The sequence below is a fragment of the Betta splendens genome, chromosome 2 (assembly GCF_900634795.4).
Source record: "Betta splendens chromosome 2, fBetSpl5.4, whole genome shotgun sequence".
Classification (NCBI taxonomy): domain Eukaryota; kingdom Metazoa; phylum Chordata; class Actinopteri; order Anabantiformes; family Osphronemidae; genus Betta; species Betta splendens.
In genome coordinates this window covers 2,831,876-2,850,556 of record NC_040882.2, presented here as the reverse complement: position 1 = coordinate 2,850,556, position 18,681 = coordinate 2,831,876, and the positions used below count along the sequence as shown (strand labels likewise).

The window sequence follows — 18,681 nt, the reverse complement described above, 5'->3', positions numbered from 1 at the left end:
TCAAAGGAAAGGCCATTTTAATTAGCTTCTTTTTCAGAATTAGCTTAGTTTTCTTTTCTTGTTCTTTTTTGTACTTTTCTGAGATGAATCCATGCACAGGCCATTTGCATCAGCGTCACATCAACACATTGTGAAACTGACTGATGACTCACTCTGACGCAGGTCCTTTTCACATACCTCCCATCATTCTCTCCCTCCCTCTCTCTCTCTCACTTTTTTCTCCACTCCTTCCATCCCTCTCACCCCCATCCTAATTCTCTCTCACACACACGCGCACACACACATGCATGTCGATAGATTTTCTCTGGAGAGTAGCTCAGCTCATGAACACCCACGCTGGTTGCTGTTCACAGTGGCAGCCCTGCTCAGCTCTCAAACAGCCACCCCTCCCCTTGCTGTCCTCCTCCTCCTCCAGTGCAAGTCACTGATGATGATATGTTACCATGGCAATGGGCTGGAGGTGGGCGGCTCCACGGGCGGTGGGTGGAAGCCAGCCGCTAAGCAGCGTAGGAGGGATCTGCCGAGCGCACCCATCACCCTCATTTTGAAAGGCGCAGGAAGCTGACTGCTTTTGAGAAGGTGTGGGTGTTGGTGAATTATCGCCTCTCCTCCCTGCAGCTTCGTTAGGGATCGTTTGTTTGTTTCCCTTCCTTCCTTTGTTTTCTGCCTTAACTGCTGCACGCAGTGAAAATGCAGCTGCTCCTCAGGGATTTCTATGCAAAATTAAACTTTATCAGTTTTTATTAGTTGGAAAAACCAATGAGTTGTGAGTATTGTATTTTATTTCATATCTCTAGAGACATTGCTCAAGATGAACCTAAAGGTTGAATATAAAGTTTTTATCATGGGTTTAGCTCACGCTCTATTCATTTGAAACCATGTATTTTGTAAGCAAAAGTGAACCCTTTCCCTACAATGTATCTACTTTAGTTATCATGGTGATATAAAAATAAATTAAAAATTGCTTTGCATAATTAAAGTAAAGAAAACACAAAACAATCTATGAATAACAAAATATATGTATATTATACCCTGTAGTCCTGCACAAAATCATGGCAACATAAGAAGATTATTGTGTTGATTTCAAACCCAAACTTATCTCTGCTCTTTGCATTTACTGTAATGAAGAGTAAAAAAGGATATTTTTTCTAAATTGCAGATTTAGTCATTAAATTGAAAAATGAAATAAAGGTAAATAAAGTTATGAGTTTAACTTTTCAATAGGGTTGAGGTCAGGGCTCTGTACAGGCTAAAACTACTTTTTAAAAGATTTAGGACTTTAAATCTACATTTTTTAAGTTCACCCACTTCAAATGATTTAACTAAACAATGACGCTTTTCGTGAAACCTGTACTGTTTATACAATTTAGTCCCTGTTACTTACAGTATAACCCTGATCACATGGAAATGCAGAGCTGCAGAGTCTGGATGTTCCAACAGATTCCCTAGTTCACCAGTGTTTCATGTTCCAAGAAAGGCATCATTAGTGGGCATTCATATTTGTTTTATCCTAATGCTGCTGTGCTGCTGTATGTGGGTGGAGTTTACAGAGATTCAGATAAAGTCAGATAAAAGTTGGGAGTAGCAGGGAAGCAAATTGAATAAACTTGTAAGATAACTTCCAGTGAGTAATCTTATTTGTAGGTCGCTGTTTTCTGTGGGGTGTCAAAATCCACCCACCAGAGCTGCCAAGGAGGTCAAAACTAACACTGAAATGCTTTCTGACTCAGGTTGAGTACAGTAAGAAAAATACAGCAAAGCCTGCTGGGATCAGGCTAAATAGACCTGATGGAACAAGATTGTGACATTACTTTAGCTGACAATAATGAGTAAAATACTAATTTATTACACTGGAGTGTTCAGATTATGTACATACATATTGCTAAGTTTGTATATATTAGCTATAAACCAAATTACAACACCTCTCGTCTTCAAGAGCTTAAATTATTTATCACCAGAAGGTGGTGCTGTAGCTATTGTAGAACAGGACTACGTGCTGCCAAACCAACAGTCTGAATATTTGCAATACCAACTTGTTTCACATGGTGTCAGACCAAGACAGGATATCTCTATGTGCTTTACTGTAAGTACTGTGAAAATAATATTTGGTGCCTATTTTATTCTCATTTCAAACCTCTAATTTCTTACTCTCAACTATAAATATATAAAAAGTGGATTCTCGTTTTTTAAAATGCTTGTTAAAAAATCCAGCATGACTGGAAAATCAGAGAAGGGCTTTTCCAAAAATATCCATCTAAACAGACATAAATAGAAGGATGTTTATCTGTTTGTTTTGTTTGTTTGCAATTCTAAAAAAGAGAGGAGATAATCAGAGAAATTTATTCTTAATGAAGGACTTGCTTGAAGTACATTTGGAACATTTTAAACATGTTTACCTTAAAAACCTCACTTTAACTTTACCTTTAAACTTTGACTTTTTACTTAACTTGATTAGTGTAACAACAGTACACAACAAAGGTCAGCTCAGGGCACATGGAGAGTTTAATATTTTTTTGACACATTCAACAAAAAATAAGTAAGCAAAATGTAACCCTCTAATTTATGACTGAGGTGTGTTTGATGTGAAGAGTCACACCCATAATGTAGTTTTACAATGCACCAGAGTTCAAACTTTTTTAGATGGCTTCTGTGGATTTGCAAATTTGTGTGATTCAGTGGTGAGCACACATATTAGATGGAAAAGCAATAAGAACACACAGGTCATGTGGAGCTAACAGATTATCATACTTTTGCTCAGGAGAAGTCATTAGCCTAAAAACCAAACTTAATTTATACAGAATACTTTGGTTATTTAATCATTTTCAATATGTAAAGTTCTTTTTGTATGTTTCACAAACAATCTCTCCTAAACTGTTGTAAACTCTAGTTCAGTTTATTAGAATATTTAACTCATTACGTCACGATAATTTGCTGTTTGCTGTATCATCCAATGATGATGATGTGTGTTGTTGTATGTTGCATTGGTTCAGTTGTGGTGCCTGGTTGCTTTGCTTCAGTTTTTCTTTTTTAGATTGTATGGCCGTTTTATATATTAATATCATTAATGTTAGTAAAAGCTAGATAATGTGCTAATCGTTTAAATTAAGAACCCAGTCAAAACAGTAGGCAAAACCGTTTCAGTGATTGACAACCTTCCCGGCTAATCAGATGTAGCCAGATTATCATAGTCCAATCAGAGTCTCCGTGGGATGAAAGGTAGGTTGTGTCCCACTGAGGAGAATGTTCTGCTGTTCAGCGCATCACCGGGGAAAACCGTTACTCCAGTCAGATAGCTAACGCTCCTGTCAGTTCTTCACACCACATTTACTCGCTTCATTTCGCAGCAGCTCCACCGTCCGTCCTCTCGACGACATTGAAATGTTACATTTTCGATCAACGGTAGCGCTCAAGGAGCTCCTCCACGGCCAGCTGAAGCATCCGCTCGCAGGCAGGCTTGGCGTCGCGAAAGCCCGCTCCACCGCGGTCGGAGAGGATGGAAGGTCACCGGGCAGAGGACGGCTGTTTTCCGGATGGAAAGCGCCGCAGCACCTCCCCAGGAGGAGCGGCATGCGACGCTTCTGCAGCCAGGGTGACGGCCACGGCGAGCCCGCGAAGGACGCTCCGTCAGAGAAGTGAGTAGGGTTCGCCCTCCGTGCTGGGGGTCCCGTTGGCCCGAAGCCCCACGGTGAGACGCAGACACGTCTGTGGAAAACGGACTGGTTACACCTGAGACGCAGCCTCAAAGTGTCCTCTCCTGAAACCAAAGTATATGTGTGTTTAATGTATACACACAATAAAACTCGACGTGAACGTCATCCCCTATTAATAACCGTGGGCCATGACAATAACTATTCATTCCTCCATGTTTATTGTACGTCTCCGTTCCATTTAGCCGAGGCTTAATTTATTTACACTAAATGGAACATCGCACGGGGCTAAGCTAACTGTTAAGTAGCTAGCTGAGTTGGAAAGATGGACAAAGCAGCCAGCGAATGGCAGGCTGCGGCTGCGGCTGCGTTCACCGGCCTTGTCATCAGGAGGAGGAGAAGCGTGAGCGACCCGTGACGCCGGTGGAATGACCGTTAACGTTTAGATGCCGTTTGATGCCCGCTGATGGTGCTCCTGCAGCTACTGTACGCAGCCATCACTGCTACCGGTGCCCACTCACCTGTGTTGACCTAGGCTTTAGAGTTTACTTTATTACAGTATGAATGAAAAGATACAGTAAGTTTGTTACTATGTGTTTTGGTGCCAGTGTTGAAGGATAAAGGCAAAGAATTACAGAGAAGTTTAGTTTTTATTTGAATTCAACTTAGTTTAACCTACAGTATATTGACAATTCACAACAAAAGTCATCTTAAGGCATTTTACAAAAAATAGGTTCAGGACCTCATAGGAATTTATACAGAACCACCAAATGAGAAGCGAGCAGAATCTTAGTGACAGGCTGGAGGTTAAAAGATTTACTGACCAAAAATCCCCCTCTAATTACAGAAGGTCAGTTTGTTTTTGTCAGCACACATTTGATATTAGTGACTTACTGTGTAAAAAAGCTTAATCTTTGCTGTCTATACTGGATTCCAGGGCAGAGTGGCATCGTGTTGAATGTCTGACAACGTGGGTGATGTCCATCATTATCTACAGTAGAAAGACATGTACCATCTTTAAAAGCTCTGCTCTGACTGTACTGTAGTTGTTTTTGTTTTGTTTGTTTGTCTGTATTCGACTGTATGTCGTCGAGAACAACAAGATGTACAGTAGAAACACACTCTCAAAGGTTTCTCACCATTAAACCCTGGGCCCACTGAGCAGATTGACTGTGTGCTATACAGTACAAGACTCACTAGTGCTACTTGAAGAACATGACTTTGGTTTTAGACCTAAATATTCAGCAATGTGCTAAAAGGTTTTAGAAATGAGGAATGTTATCATAAATATTGATTCATCTGTGGTCGCATATGTCTTCTTGTAGCTTCCCGTCTCATTAGTGTGCATGTATGTACTGTAAATTTGCCTGAACTGTGATGCAAAGCGCCCTCTTTCCTTCTACAGACACTGGAGTACTGACAGGGTCCACATGCTGCTGTGGCCCGCTACAGCAGCATCTGACTAAAGATTAAGTCTACAGTGTTTTCAAAATCAATTTTTATTATAAGATGTTTAGGAAATTTTACAACATTATTATTATTACAGCATTAGGCTGACTAGTAATGAAGGATAATTTACTACTTTCTATTGTCACTAAAAGGTAATACACAGATAAACATTCAGGCATTAATCTGTTTCTGGTACAGTTCATATCTTTCTGCACTGTTTGTGGCCACAGCCATCAAAATTAAATATATATATATATATATATATATATAATATATATATATATATATATATATATATATATATATATATATATATATATATATATATATATATATATATATATATATATATATAATATATATATATATATACCATATATGTGAGACACCCCTGGCCAGGCTGTGTTTCCACATACCTGTATAGACTAAGTTTAATCACGGCCAAAGTCAATATATCAGACCAGCACAGCATGTGTTTAAGGTCCCAGGAGCCCAGATATATAGCTTTCATCCTCAACTCCAGTCTGGTTGTGGGACCTGAGGCAGTGCTCTGGTTAATCAAGGGTTAAATGTGTCTGTAATCCAGAGGAGTTTATCCCACCTACATAACTTTTCCACGTTTTTTGCACCAGAAGCCTGTGTGCTGGCGCGTGGCCCAGTAGTTGTCAGGGCCTCCAGGAGCAGATGAGTCACTCGCATAGATTGATTGATTTATGCAGCACAGCCTCTCAGCTCTCCCAGTCTAATGCCTGACTCCACCCTAAACCACATTGTCACATCATCCGTGAGGCGTTGAATCCAGCACCGCTGATCCGGTCAGATAAAGGCTGCAGATACAACAGATAACGCACACACACACACACACTAAACTTGGGGATTCCTGTTTGTTGCATTAAATTCACAGGCTAGCAACATAAACAACATAAATAGCAGACATATATCATGTTAAAACGTGTGGTTTCATGTTAACTTTAAGGTAAAGATGTGTTGTTTAGCTTGTATTTTTATGGTGTGTTGCAGTGTATGAATCCTATTGTCACTAATTCAGTATTATTCCCTCTGCACATTCTCTCCCGTTGTTGATCTGCTTGCTTTGCATTTGTAAGTATGTTTCTATTTTTATTTTAGTTTTAGTGTCACTTTCTCTAGTAGTAGAGGTTTCTTGTGGAAAGCCCACAACTGCTTTTACCTTTTCAATAACCTCGCTTCTTCCCAGTGACTATTCGTTCTACCCCACCTCCATCCTCTCCTCCATCTCCTTGTTTCTGATGTGTATTCTTTCCTCACTAGCAGGAATCACTTGTCCTAATAATGAGGTCAAAGATGAACACCAAACAAACAGTGAATGAGACATCAGATTCTAAAAGGATGCAACAACACGATCATTAGAATTGCACAGGGTTTTAAGCTGCAAAACCTTGAGACAAAGCTATATATGAGAACATATATACAAATGACATTCAGTGACAGCAGGACAGAGCTTTAATCCCAGGACTGTTTACTAAAAATTAGCCATTATGTGCTTCTACTTGTTTGTCTATATTCTGTGGCAGAGGTAATAATCAGAACAATCTCATAGCCCACAGCTGCAACATAAATCTGGAGGAAATGCTGTTAAGACTGAGTCTAAAATTGCAAACTGTTACATTTTTGCTCCTGTGTCCTCTAAGGGTCCAAAGTCAGCTTTTTTTGTAGGCGACTGCTGAGTGGAGCTACACCTGCTGACTAAAGCTTTACCTTCAGCCATCCTCTGCTAACACCCAGGAAACTGAGCCATGATGCATTGCAGGGCATTGTGGGTCGGGGCCTGGCACCCAAATCTTTGCACAAATGATTTATTTCAAGATCAATTTTAATATCAGAGATCTTGCTGTGGGCTGGTGGTCCCATGTGCCTCCTGACATGCTACTAACTTTCCTTCTAGAGACGGGCAAGAATACCAGCCATGTCATAGTATTAGATAATACTGTACACTTGATTAGACATGTTAGAGATTAGAGATGTTCAAAAAAACCAGAAGGTTGAAACCTGATTGTCAGCTGCGTTGATGTTTGACTGAGCTCAGCTGGTTCATTTAGCAGAGAGTTTACCATCACTCGGGCAGAGCGTGTTGGTCTCAGCCTTTGAACTACGGCACGTCAGTGCACCTGAGGCTTTGGCAAACCTCCTCTTCGCAGCTGCAACAGCTGAAGCTCAGCCATCACAATTCACAGACTGCACTTTAATGCTGCTTAATAGCATCGACACTGCAGTCGTACACACACACGGTGAACCAGGACACCGTCCAGGCTAAAGTGCATCATTGTCTTACTGAGTCTGCACAGACTGATGTACTGTACATTGTCTGTAGTCTCTGTGCTGCTCGTGTCCTTCTCCTGAAATCGAAACAGCATAAGTAAATAGCAAACATCACTAAATTCAGTTCATGGCTGGGTTCAAAGGGTTTGAGATTGCATTACACACAACCACATAGTAATTGGTTTAGTTAGAGTATGTTCCTGGCTGGTATTCTAGCAGCACACTTAACATTTTACATTACAGTGGCCTTCAGACAGGTTATCATACTGAAATAAGGCCAGTGTAAGGTAATGTTTTCATGTACAGTATTACATTGGATACTCACTGCTTCTCCTTGCAGTCAGAAAGCCTTTTCTCCTCCCTGTGTCCCAGCTCCCCTTTATGTTTCTGCCGTACCACCTCAGGAGGCCCAACCGTGGAGGTTCTTTCTCATTCTGCCATTTGTATGTTTTTACTTTGCTTTCCTGTAGGAGAAGGAAGGCAGGCATCCTGCCCAGTCTGGAGGACCTTCTCTTCTACACAATTGCAGAAGGCCAGGAGAGAATTCCTGCACACAAATTCACCACAGTGAGTAATTTATTTATGCATTTACTGACTAATGTGACTTTGTTCTTAACTTCTGCAAGCTGAACTCCTATTGTTAAACTCTTGTAGATTTTTGTTAATCATGAAGTGCTCACTCCTCTGTGTACAGGCTCTTAAAGCCACCGGGCTTCGCACAGGTGACCCACGGCTAAAAGAATGTATGGAGATGCTGAAAGTGACCTTGAAGACAACTTCTGATGGAGCACTGGACCGACATCTCTTCAAAAAGTAGGTTTGCAACATTTACAAAAAAAGTTTTTACATTTTCAAATTTAGCCATTTTGTTTTTTCAATAAGGATCTTATTCACCGACAAAGGCAATTAAAAGCGATTGGTGTTTGTAAATTAGCATTATATATTTACTGTAATACAACTTTCTCTCTCTCAAAAACATCAGGTCCATGACTCGTGTGAGTCTGTGAACCTACAGTACATGCAGCAAACTTACTGAGCTCTGAAATGTTTAGCAAATTTTACAACAATTCAGTATTATGCTGTCTTTTTTGTGTTGCTGGTGCAAACTAGTAAGTCAAACTGAACAATAAATCAAATTGAATTATTTCTTATACTGACAGTGAATATGTTGGTGAGATAGCTCTTCTGTATTGAAGGCATATAGCTGCTTTTTCCTGCAACTCTCCCTTAAACAATAACATATACAGCAGTAGCACTTATATTGTCCTGCTTTTGTCAAATTTATTGACCACTGGCACCACACATCTTTGTGTTACATCATAATGACCTGTAGGTGGCCATCAGCTTACATATACTGTATATACTGTATATATTGCATGCAACTATTAGTTCCACTGTGACATGTGCACATAAAAAACTCTTTAGGGCACAGTAAATTGATTATTATTATTGCTTTACTGACGTTACTGCATGGTTTGAACACAACTTCTGTAAGACGGTATTAATGAAATGTGATAATAATATAACCGTGAATCGAAATAATCAGGAAGCAGTAGAAATAAGTGATGATATCTTCTGTGGGCTAAATGTGGAAGATGCTGAAGGTTACAATTTAATTCCAGCCTCTGATTCAGTAGTTATAGGGAACCTGATTTTAGTGTATGTGATTGCTCTGCTTTGTTATTAACGGTGTCTATAGTGCAGTGCTAACAATGTGTACTTTGCCTTTAGTATAAAAGAAAACAATTTGAGCGAGACTTTCACTGTCATATCATTAAACGATTCTGTATCTTTTCCTGACCTGCCTGTTATTTAACACCGTACATGTAGGCGTTTACTGTACCACTGTTGCATCAGAAGCTATATAATAGAATATGTTTGATATAATAATTGTATGATACTGTAATGTAACCTTAGGCTGTATGCTGGTGGTTGAAGCTGTGAGGCTCTGGATGACAGTTAGAAGACACTAACTCTGATTTCTTTTTTTCTTTCGAAAACATGCTTTACTTAACAAAAATGCATAGATTGTGCACATTTAATAGTCACATAAGAGCAGCTGTCCTGTCCTTGACTGGAAATGTTAGATCTAAATTAAACATGCAACATTTAATAATTTATATCCATATGTTTAATGTATTTCTCTTTGTCTGAGAGCCTGCAGCTAGAAACATGCCTCTTTTACCCATTGGCTGAATGACAATACATTTTTGTTCCTCTTTGTGATATCTTCTAAGTGAAATTCTTGTTATTTCATAGGTGTGTACAAAGCAACATTGTTCTTCTGACCCAAGCCTTCAGAAAGAAGTTTGTCATTCCGGACTTTCAGCCTTTCTCTGCTCACATTGATGAGCTCTATGAAAATGCCAAAAACCTGTCAGGAGGACAGGTGAGTGACAGCTGCTTCTGACCTTTAACTCTACAGAGAAAACGTTAACGTTTGAAACAGTTTTGCTGTTTTATTACTCTGGGAAACATGTAGAGAAACTGCTGGACTTTCTAGGCTGAATAAATTAACCTGGGTCCTAGAGGTTATTTAAATCACTGTACCTTTAGACAAGTGGGGAATATTGGCTGTTTACTATACAGTAGGGCAATATAGTTTTTTTATCCTCATAGACTAAAGGGAGCATTTTTTAGTATAAACCAGATAGACACAGTATTATAACCTACATGTGTTACCCTGATAATTAATGTCCATATTATTTGACTTAAAAACAGCTGTGACAGTTGTTTAACTGTTGTGTAATGTTGCAGGTGGCAGACTACATTCCCCAGCTGGCCCGCTTCAGCCCAGACCTGTGGGCTGTTGCCCTGTGCACTGTGGATGGTCAGAGGTACGATTTAAATCTTTACTTTCTGCTTCTTACGTTATTCATCAAATCTGTTATACATTGTATTTAAAAGTAGGTGCTGATGTTTTGGAGGGAGTACAGATGTGCACAATAATACAATGTTTGGGTCAAGCATGTGACAAAACTGCTTCTACAAAGCAGGGATGTTAGAGATGAAGACATCACCCAATGCCAATTCAGTTCATTTATACACTGCCAAGTTACAACAAAAACATTTCAAAGCAACATTTTGGACCTTCCAGAACACATTAATACAACTGCTTAAAAAAGCTTCTAATTGTACTATTTCTGTAACTACAGTAAATGGGACATACTCTTCGACATTGAGCTGAGTGTAACAAAAATCTATTCTTTTTTTTTTTAGGCACACTGTTGGTGACACCAAGGTTCCTTTTTGTTTGCAGTCTTGCGTCAAGCCATTAAAATATGCCATTGCTGTTCACGACCACGGCACTGAGTATGTACACCGATTCATCGGCAAAGAGCCCAGTGGTCTGCGGTTTAATAAGCTGTTCCTGAATGAAGATGGTGAGGAAACAAATCATTCTACTTCATCATTCAAACTCACTGGCTCCACATTGGTCGGCTCACATACACTGTAAGAGGATCCAGCTCACAGTCTTGTTACCATGGAACTAGCATAAATAGGTAATAGGTTTGCAGCACAGAGGTAGAAGAAAACATAATAACTTAGAAAAACGCAAACAACTGAGACAATGAGACTGTGTCTTAGAAAGTTACTGTCCTGACAAAGAATTCTTCACAGAATTGTCAGTTGTTCATTATTAATATTACAAAAATTATCCATATAATAATCTTTAATGATATATGTCTAAACCCCGTAATTCTTCTATAATTAGAAAAACCTTTTCTTCTTTAATGTAAACATTGAAATGTTTCCTCAGTGAGGGCCAGATTTCAATATCAGATTTCGATAGTGGTTGTCTGGCCCACGCGTGAAGTGGACTAATCTCACTCTCTCTGTCTGCTTTATGGAGGCATGCTGTTGATTTTTGAAGGTTTCTAATATGCAGATGATGAAACATTTCTTATTTAGTTGTGTTGTCTTGCTCAGCCCTGCTCAGCTTTATTCTTAATATCTGCTGTATTGTTTAAACGATAAGTAAGTGTTATATTACAAATGTAAATGTAAATAATCATTTTGCCCATGGTCATGACACATGCTATTAGTTTTCTATTCTTTATAATTGAAGCTTGATTTGTTGCTGGGCAGCCAGCAGATGAGATGTCACATGCATACATCACATTTCATCCGTGTTGTTACGTAGCTGATCAGAGAATGTGCTGGTACAGTAACTGGAATTTTCAAGCTTTTTTTAATGTTTTGGGCAGTTGTATAAGAAGATTAACCTAAATCGGATGGTGTGTGTGTGCGCGCGTGTGTGCGCATGTGTGCGTGCCTGCGTGTGTGTGTTCATCCTATTTCTTTGCTAGGTTTCTATAAAATATGTTACTGTTGTTTTACTTTCTTGCAGATAAACCACACAATCCCATGGTTAATGCTGGAGCTATTGTCTGTACCTCCCTCATAAAGGTAAGCATCATTTGCACACCCCTTCATTAATTAGTGAGTACCTTATTTTGTAATTGTTAAAGTAAGTAAAGGGTTTTGCTGTTTTGATACTGTAGGAACACTTTGAGGACTGAAAGAGTTTATGGTATTTTATAACTGCATAATTTCTTTTAGAGGTTTCTCAACATGTTTCTAACAGATTGCTGTATATGAGGATTAAGGTTACGCATAATCACACTAAAAGGGGATTTGGTTGAAAGCAGTGTCACTCATAAATTCTGCACAGACATACACATGGTTTATAGATTTCATAGAGAGTGGAGATGGAAATAGACCAGCGTGGCCCCGTCCACTCAGCATCTTCAATCAGTCAAACTGCTCTTTTACCTGAATGTTTCGTTACATATCCTCCTCTGACCTTCAGACACACCAGGGAGCTGGTTTCATTCTTTCTGTTCGAAACACGAATCATGACCTGATTCAACATTTCAGTTATAAAAAGATCAAACACTTAACCTGAGACATTGTTTAAAGATCAGCAGGAGTCCATGAGGGGAACCCAGAGGTGACTGAACAGCTTTTAATTACTATACACTATCCATCTCATTATATCAGGAGCTTCTTTGTCCTGTGTATATATAGAATAGTCCTGTGTCCAAAAAGCGTACTTCTTACTTGCTTAGTGGTGCCTATTTGTGCAGTATTTCTGCAAAATACAGTTCAAGTTCAGGTTGAATGTCCTTGTTTGCAAAATAGAGGACTGGGCTTAATTGCCTTGTTGAGTTATGGAGTGGAGTATGTGTTTACAATAATTGTTAAAAAAATAATATGTATTATTAATAGGGTGTAGATATGACAATTCAGATACGTGCATGTGTGAAGGCAGGTGTCAACCTGTCCTATGAATCCCAACAACTCAAGGTTGCGGTCTCTGTGACTGCAGCATGTGTCGTCTCCATTGATATAACACAAAAACACCTGACTACAGAGACTCCTTGCATGTGACCCTTGTCCCTTTTTCCTCCTCTGAATATAGTCATTTGTCATGTGCAGTCTACATTTTGAAGGCTTGTGTGGTTTTATGTGTTATATTTTACAGCATTAGGATCTTTGGGAAATTATGACCACTTCAACAGGTCAATGACATTGGTAATTTTTCCTTTTAAAATATTTTTTTGTGACAAGCTCTTAACCTTCACATGACTGCTGATGAACGTTTACATGTTCCAGTTTTGCTTTTAGACTTTTCACCTGCATCCTTCTACATGTAGCTTCACACTGTTTATACATCTGGGTTATAAACAGTGCAGCATTTACTCAAGTCAAACACTGGATTTATGTCATTCCATTTTTCTGTAGAGACATATTTTGGTTCATTTGTCTTTTAATAGTTTTTTCTTTGTTGCTTTTATTTCTATGTTTATTTGAATAATCTACCTAAATGTAAGAGAGAGTAGATAAATCATTTCACTTTGGTATCTAATAACATTCAAGACTTTCACTTGTCTAGTTAAAATAACAAATGTATTTGGTTTATAGATTGGGTAGTTGTTAAAAATGTGTATCCACATTGCTACTAACATGTCCACTAAGTCTGTGTACTATTAGTAGCTGTTGTAGCTGTAGTTTTGTTTGGCTTTCTAAATATAAGTGATATTGTGTTAAACCAATTTTTAAGTATATAAAACATTTTCACAGAGCTAAATATGAAATCTTCACATATTGTGTTTTTGATTACTGATAAAAATTGTTCACAGTGTGAATTCATTTAAGCCTAATCAACTAACTAACACAGCTTTGTTCAATAAAAACCATGCAATTACACAATCAGACTCATGTAACATACACAGCACTGCTGCAGTTCACAATTCTACATGTAGTTCAGATATTTGTCTGAAAAACCATGGTTTTTCTTTCATAATTTTTCCTGCAGTTTGTTTTTTAAGGTGGCAGAAACCCTGAGTAAACATCTTTTGTTTCACCTCCTCCATCTCCAGCCGGTTTTCCACCTGTAATCTTAATTCATCTGAAGTCATGACTGGTTTGACCAGTTGGATAACACTGAAATTTAATGTGAAATTAATAGTTTAGACATTAACTATATTGGTGCTACTATAATGTCATCATGGGTAGCTGTTAGCACTAATGATAGTTGGATGTGTTAAAATATTTTTTGACTATCGCTGTTCTTTTGTTTGTGTTTTAGCAAGGCGCAAGCAATGCCGAAAAATTTGATTATGTGAGTATGACTATTATTGTCTGATTGTCCAAAGACTGACTAATGTCAACATACATATTCATACTGATCTCAGTATTAACTGGCTCTTCTCTTTCTTTCTTACCTGCCGTGCAGGTGATGAACTTCATGAACAAACTGGCGGGAAACGAGTACGTGGGCTTCAGCAATGCCACGTGAGTAAATGTTGCAGAGATAAAATATGCAGCACCAGACTCCGGTTAGAGACAATGTCCTTACAGCTTTACATAACCTGGCATTTTGTTCTGACATGTCCAGTTTCCAATCAGAACGTGAGTCTGGTGACAGAAACTTTGCCATTGGCTACTACCTAAAGGAAAAGAAGGTAAGGTCAAAGATCTTCTGCAGCCAAAGTCTGAGGAGAGACATTGTGACTGACTGAGCCAGACGCCATTATACTTTTGTATAAATTCACAGTAACTGAAACAAACTAATTTAAATTATAAACTAAGATACTGTAAGAGAAGCAGTACAGAAGATATGTGATTTTGTCCTTTCAGTGTTTTCCTGAGGGAACAGATATGACCGCCATCCTCGACTTTTATTTCCAGGTAACGTGTCAATATTTGGGACTCTATGGCTAAATTACCTTCATTTAGGTGTCGCCAAAAATGATTGTTCCACGTGAAGTGTTGTCACAACATCCGCTTTAATTTCAAGTGTTTTCATTGTGATCAGCTACTGTTAAACACTTTCCGATTAAATCATGAAATATCTCTCTCTTTTGTTTGTCATTCATCCATGGTTCACTCTTATAATAAATGTACTGTTATTCATTGTTTCAGTTGTGCTCCATCGAGGTAACGTGTGAGAGCGCCAGCGTCATGGCAGCGACTCTGGCCAACGGTGGCTTCTGTCCAATCACAGGAGAGCGTGTGCTGAGCCCTGAGGCTGTGCGAAACACCCTGAGTCTCATGCATTCCTGTGGCATGTACGACTTCTCTGGGCAGTTCGCGTTCCACGTCAGTGCCTTCTTCATTCTGACATTTCCGCACATACAGTAAGTGTTGGTTTGATCAACACATCATAATTGTTCGTGTGCTTCAGGTGGGTCTTCCAGCTAAATCTGGTGTTGCTGGTGGGATTCTGCTGGTTGTTCCAAACGTGATGGGCATCATGTGTTGGTCTCCTCCTCTCGACAAGTTGGGCAACAGTGTCAGAGGCATCCAGTTCTGCACGGTAACTGCAGCTTTATTCCTACTCGTTATTTAATTACTTAAAATTACACACAAAAATGTTACTTCACTGTGTGATAAGTCAAAGCTAAACATCTAAACTGAACGTCTTTTCTCTATTCAGGACTTGGTTTCTCTCTTTAACTTTCACAACTATGATAATCTGAGACACTTTGCTAAGAAACATGATCCTCGCAGGGAAGGTGGAGACCAAAGGGTGAGTCCCAGAAACATCTTCTTTTCTTCATCATCATTATTCTTCTTTTCCCTCTTTCAGTTGATCAAACAACAACATGTTAACGTTTTCTGGATTTGTCACAAAACAGAAAGAGGGAGCTGAATCTTTTTCAGACATCTGTCTGTATGACCATTTGTAGAAATATTATAATGTCATTTGTGCACAGAGGTTAAAAATCCCGGAACAAAACTGTTGTTGTCCTTTGTATACTGTAGATGAAACAGTGACAGGCTAGTTGGCTGCAGGTTTACCTGCACATCAAATATGACTAAACACAGGTAACACTGTTCAGTGTTTGATGTCTCTGAGGTTGTGTAATCAGCTTCCAGTCACAGTAGCTCACAGCCACCAACAATAATGAGGTTTCGTACTGTCAATCAGAGGACCTTTTTTATGCCTCTTTGCATCCTGTTTTGTGATCAAAGCTTTGAAAAAACCTGCCTTTGCTTGTGTTTCAGGTGAAGTCTGTGATCAACTTGCTGTTTGCAGCGTACACTGGAGACGTGTCAGCGCTCAGGAGGTACACAGACTAATTACAAGGATTCAAATTTCACAGCAAATTGCAGCCTTATACGGTGTCCATGCTAGTTTGACCTTTTTAAGCACCTTTTGTAATATCTGAGTCCATTACTTTCTTGGGTTTGTCCAGGTTTGCATTGTCCTCCATGGACATGGAACAGAGGGACTACGACTCCAGGACAGCACTACACGTTGCAGCTGCTGAAGGTGAATCTCTGTGCACTGATGAGTTAGTTTAACCAGTATGCGCCTGTGTTAATGGAACTGATGGGGTCCGTGTGGGTTTCAGGACACGCTGAAGTGGTCCGCTTTCTGCTGGAGGCCTGTAAAGTGAACCCAGTTCCCAAAGACAGGTAATGCCCAAACAAAACCTCTCTTCACCTACTGTATAATACAGTATTTTTACTTAGCTTTCATGATTTAATACACTATCCCAGTAAAAGAAATGTATTAAGGGGAATGTTCATTTATTTGTCTTTTACTGTAATTTGGTTCTGAGTTCTTATGATTAATGGGTCACATGCTGTGTAGAGGGATAAAGGTCATCTGTGTTCCCGTGTTCTGCAGGTGGGGGAACACACCAATGGATGAGGCCGTTCACTTTGGCCACCACGACGTGGTGACCATACTCCGTGACTACCACAGCCAGTACAGCCCTCAGGAGGCTCAGAACAGCGAGGCCAACAAGCAGAATGCAGAGAAGAACCTGGATGGTATGCTCTGATGGAATCAACACAAGAACAACAAGGGTCAGGAAAGTCAACGATGTTATTCCGAGAGGAAAAATAGTCAAAGTTAGAAAGGAAAACTGAAACTCAACAACATAGAAAAAAGCTGCATAATCCTGTTAGAAACAAACTTACAGTAGGATAGGACATCTCTTGTGTCTTGTTAAACAGAACAACCACCAACCCTACAGTGTAAAACCTCCTCGTCATGTTGGTATTCTAGCTGTTGTTGGGTTTTGTACTATATTACTTAAACTACTCTTCGTGTGGACATATTTATTTTGATTCCTCTTTCTTACTTTTAAACCCTGTTTTGTAGAGAGCAGCCAGCCACCAATTGAATTCTGGGTAAATTCAGCTGTGGTTTGGTCATGGATTACTCACAAAGGGTTGTTTTAGTCTGAAAAGCCAAAACAGGAAGCAGTAGGTTTTACACTTTTTCGTGCCCTGATTAAAAACCTTCATGGTCACTACATGGTGGAATGTATCTTCCCCAAAATACTTTTGTATGTGTGTGCGTGATATTTATTTATCTATTGAAGATGAACTGTACATTGTTGTAGTGTTTGTATATTCTTGAGAGCAAAATAAGCAGTGTAAATAAGTGCAAGTGTATAACTAGTTGTTTAGTCCATGAGCTCCCACTAAAACAAAGCACTTCCCATCTGGTGTATTTAGCTCTGATAAGTTGTTACATAGCTTTCACTGATACCACACATCAGTATTTCAGTTTTATGTCTGACATTTACATCTTTATTTTAATTTTGTCATCTTAAAACAGTTAAATGTTCAACTTTAACAGTACATATGAAGATACAGTAACAACGCTTCTGTTTATTTATCAGCTGTTTTTCCCCTAAAGCTCGATGTAATTTTTTCTTCCTGCTGCTGTTGCTTTTACTGTTTAATTAATCTGTAACATAATGATGTGAATGATGTAAGAACGCTGGCCAAAGGTTGCTACTCGTCTCCTACATATCAGACACAACACTGCCAGCAGTAGCAGGATCCTCCACTTTCAGAAAGATTGACCTAAATACTGAAAGAATATCAAGTTACTGCCGTTTAATGTAGTGGAGTTTTTCTGACTTGAACATGATGGTTTTTGTAGAGAGAATGTGTTGACTCTGTAATGTATCACAGGAATAATATGGTTTGTATGTAGACGCTTGTTCCTGTCGAGGACTCAGGAAGGTTTGGTCAGAAACCTTAATAACTGGATGAGCTTTATATGCAAATGCATTGTTTGTTGTATCTGTAATGTACAAAATGATCTGTCATACTTGAAATGTTGTACAGGTGTTTAGTTTCTGTGTGTTTGTAGTGTGTGAAACTTAGCCTTTTTCTGTAGGGACAAGATGAACCAGGCAATCAACATGTCTGCACGTCTACGATCCAAACATGTAGGTCCTCTGGTTGGGGTCTACTCATTCCTTACATTTGTTAAGTGATCTAAATGAGCACAAACATATACAACAACCTGCAATATTTAATGCACAATTAGCAATAGTAACATATAAACAGCAAAATATAGATTTGACTTCCTTTAATGAGCACGTCGCAAACCTGCAGCTCCAATCCGTCATCTGTGGATTTGTGATTTTTGTTTGTGCAGCTGTGACTTGGAGTGTTCTGAATGTGTTTGGTGTCCTTTCTCTTCATGTGTATGTATGTGTGTGTATGCACACACACACTTTCTGTGACAATGCAGCCAGTCTTGAAATGTATTCACAGATCAAACTGTAATAAAAGTTAGAAAAACAGTTTTTTACTAGTACCCAGCCTGTTTAGTGCCTCATTGTCATCACCTGAGGGTGGTAAACACAGGAACCTACTGTTAATGGGAAAGGAGTTGAAGCAAATAATCATAAATGTGAGACATTAACACCCTCCAGTGGTCACAGTGAGTCTTATAAACATTGGAATCTGTTTATAATAACCTTCCACTTCATTATATTAATTAAACTGAGATATTTATCGG

The 18,681-nt window shown here is 39.0% G+C and overlaps 1 protein-coding gene across 3 annotated transcripts; it reads left to right on the top strand.

The window, feature by feature from the left end:
• Positions 1-2,943: 2,943 nt before the first annotated feature.
• Positions 2,944-18,477, top strand: glsa (glutaminase a). 3 transcript variants are annotated; one of them, XM_029134215.3, is made up of 18 exons: positions 2,944-3,632; positions 7,871-7,961; positions 8,089-8,207; positions 9,654-9,783; positions 10,152-10,231; positions 10,614-10,777; positions 11,746-11,804; positions 13,990-14,022; positions 14,137-14,195; positions 14,299-14,365; positions 14,541-14,591; positions 14,826-15,002; positions 15,088-15,219; positions 15,340-15,432; positions 15,912-15,973; positions 16,103-16,179; positions 16,262-16,325; positions 16,540-18,477. In XM_029134215.3, exons 1-18 carry the CDS (start codon positions 3,379-3,381, stop codon positions 16,694-16,696), a joined length of 1,869 nt encoding a protein of 622 aa, XP_028990048.1. In that variant the 5' UTR covers positions 2,944-3,378; the 3' UTR covers positions 16,697-18,477. The 3 variants fall into 3 exon arrangements, with proteins under 3 accessions (XP_028990048.1, XP_028990039.1, XP_028990058.1); XM_029134206.3 differs by having other exon boundaries at positions 2,949-3,632; positions 7,865-7,961; XM_029134225.3 differs by lacking the exons at positions 2,944-3,632; positions 7,871-7,961; positions 8,089-8,207; ... (1 more) ...; positions 10,152-10,231; positions 10,614-10,777 and adding an exon at positions 12,883-12,932 and having other exon boundaries at positions 11,762-11,804.
• Positions 18,478-18,681: the final 204 nt, after the last annotated feature.

Excerpts from the sequence above, each read along its gene's own strand:
- glsa (XM_029134206.3), top strand. The coding sequence starts at position 3,379 with ATGTTACATTTTCGATCAACGGTAGCGCTCAAGGAGCTCCTCCACGGC. Across the intron at positions 14,196-14,298 it reads GTGGGCTTCAGCAATGCCAC|TTTCCAATCAGAACGTGAGT; the intron begins GTGAGTAAATGT and ends TGACATGTCCAG. Across the intron at positions 15,220-15,339 it reads GAGGCATCCAGTTCTGCACG|GACTTGGTTTCTCTCTTTAA; the intron begins GTAACTGCAGCT and ends TTCTCTATTCAG.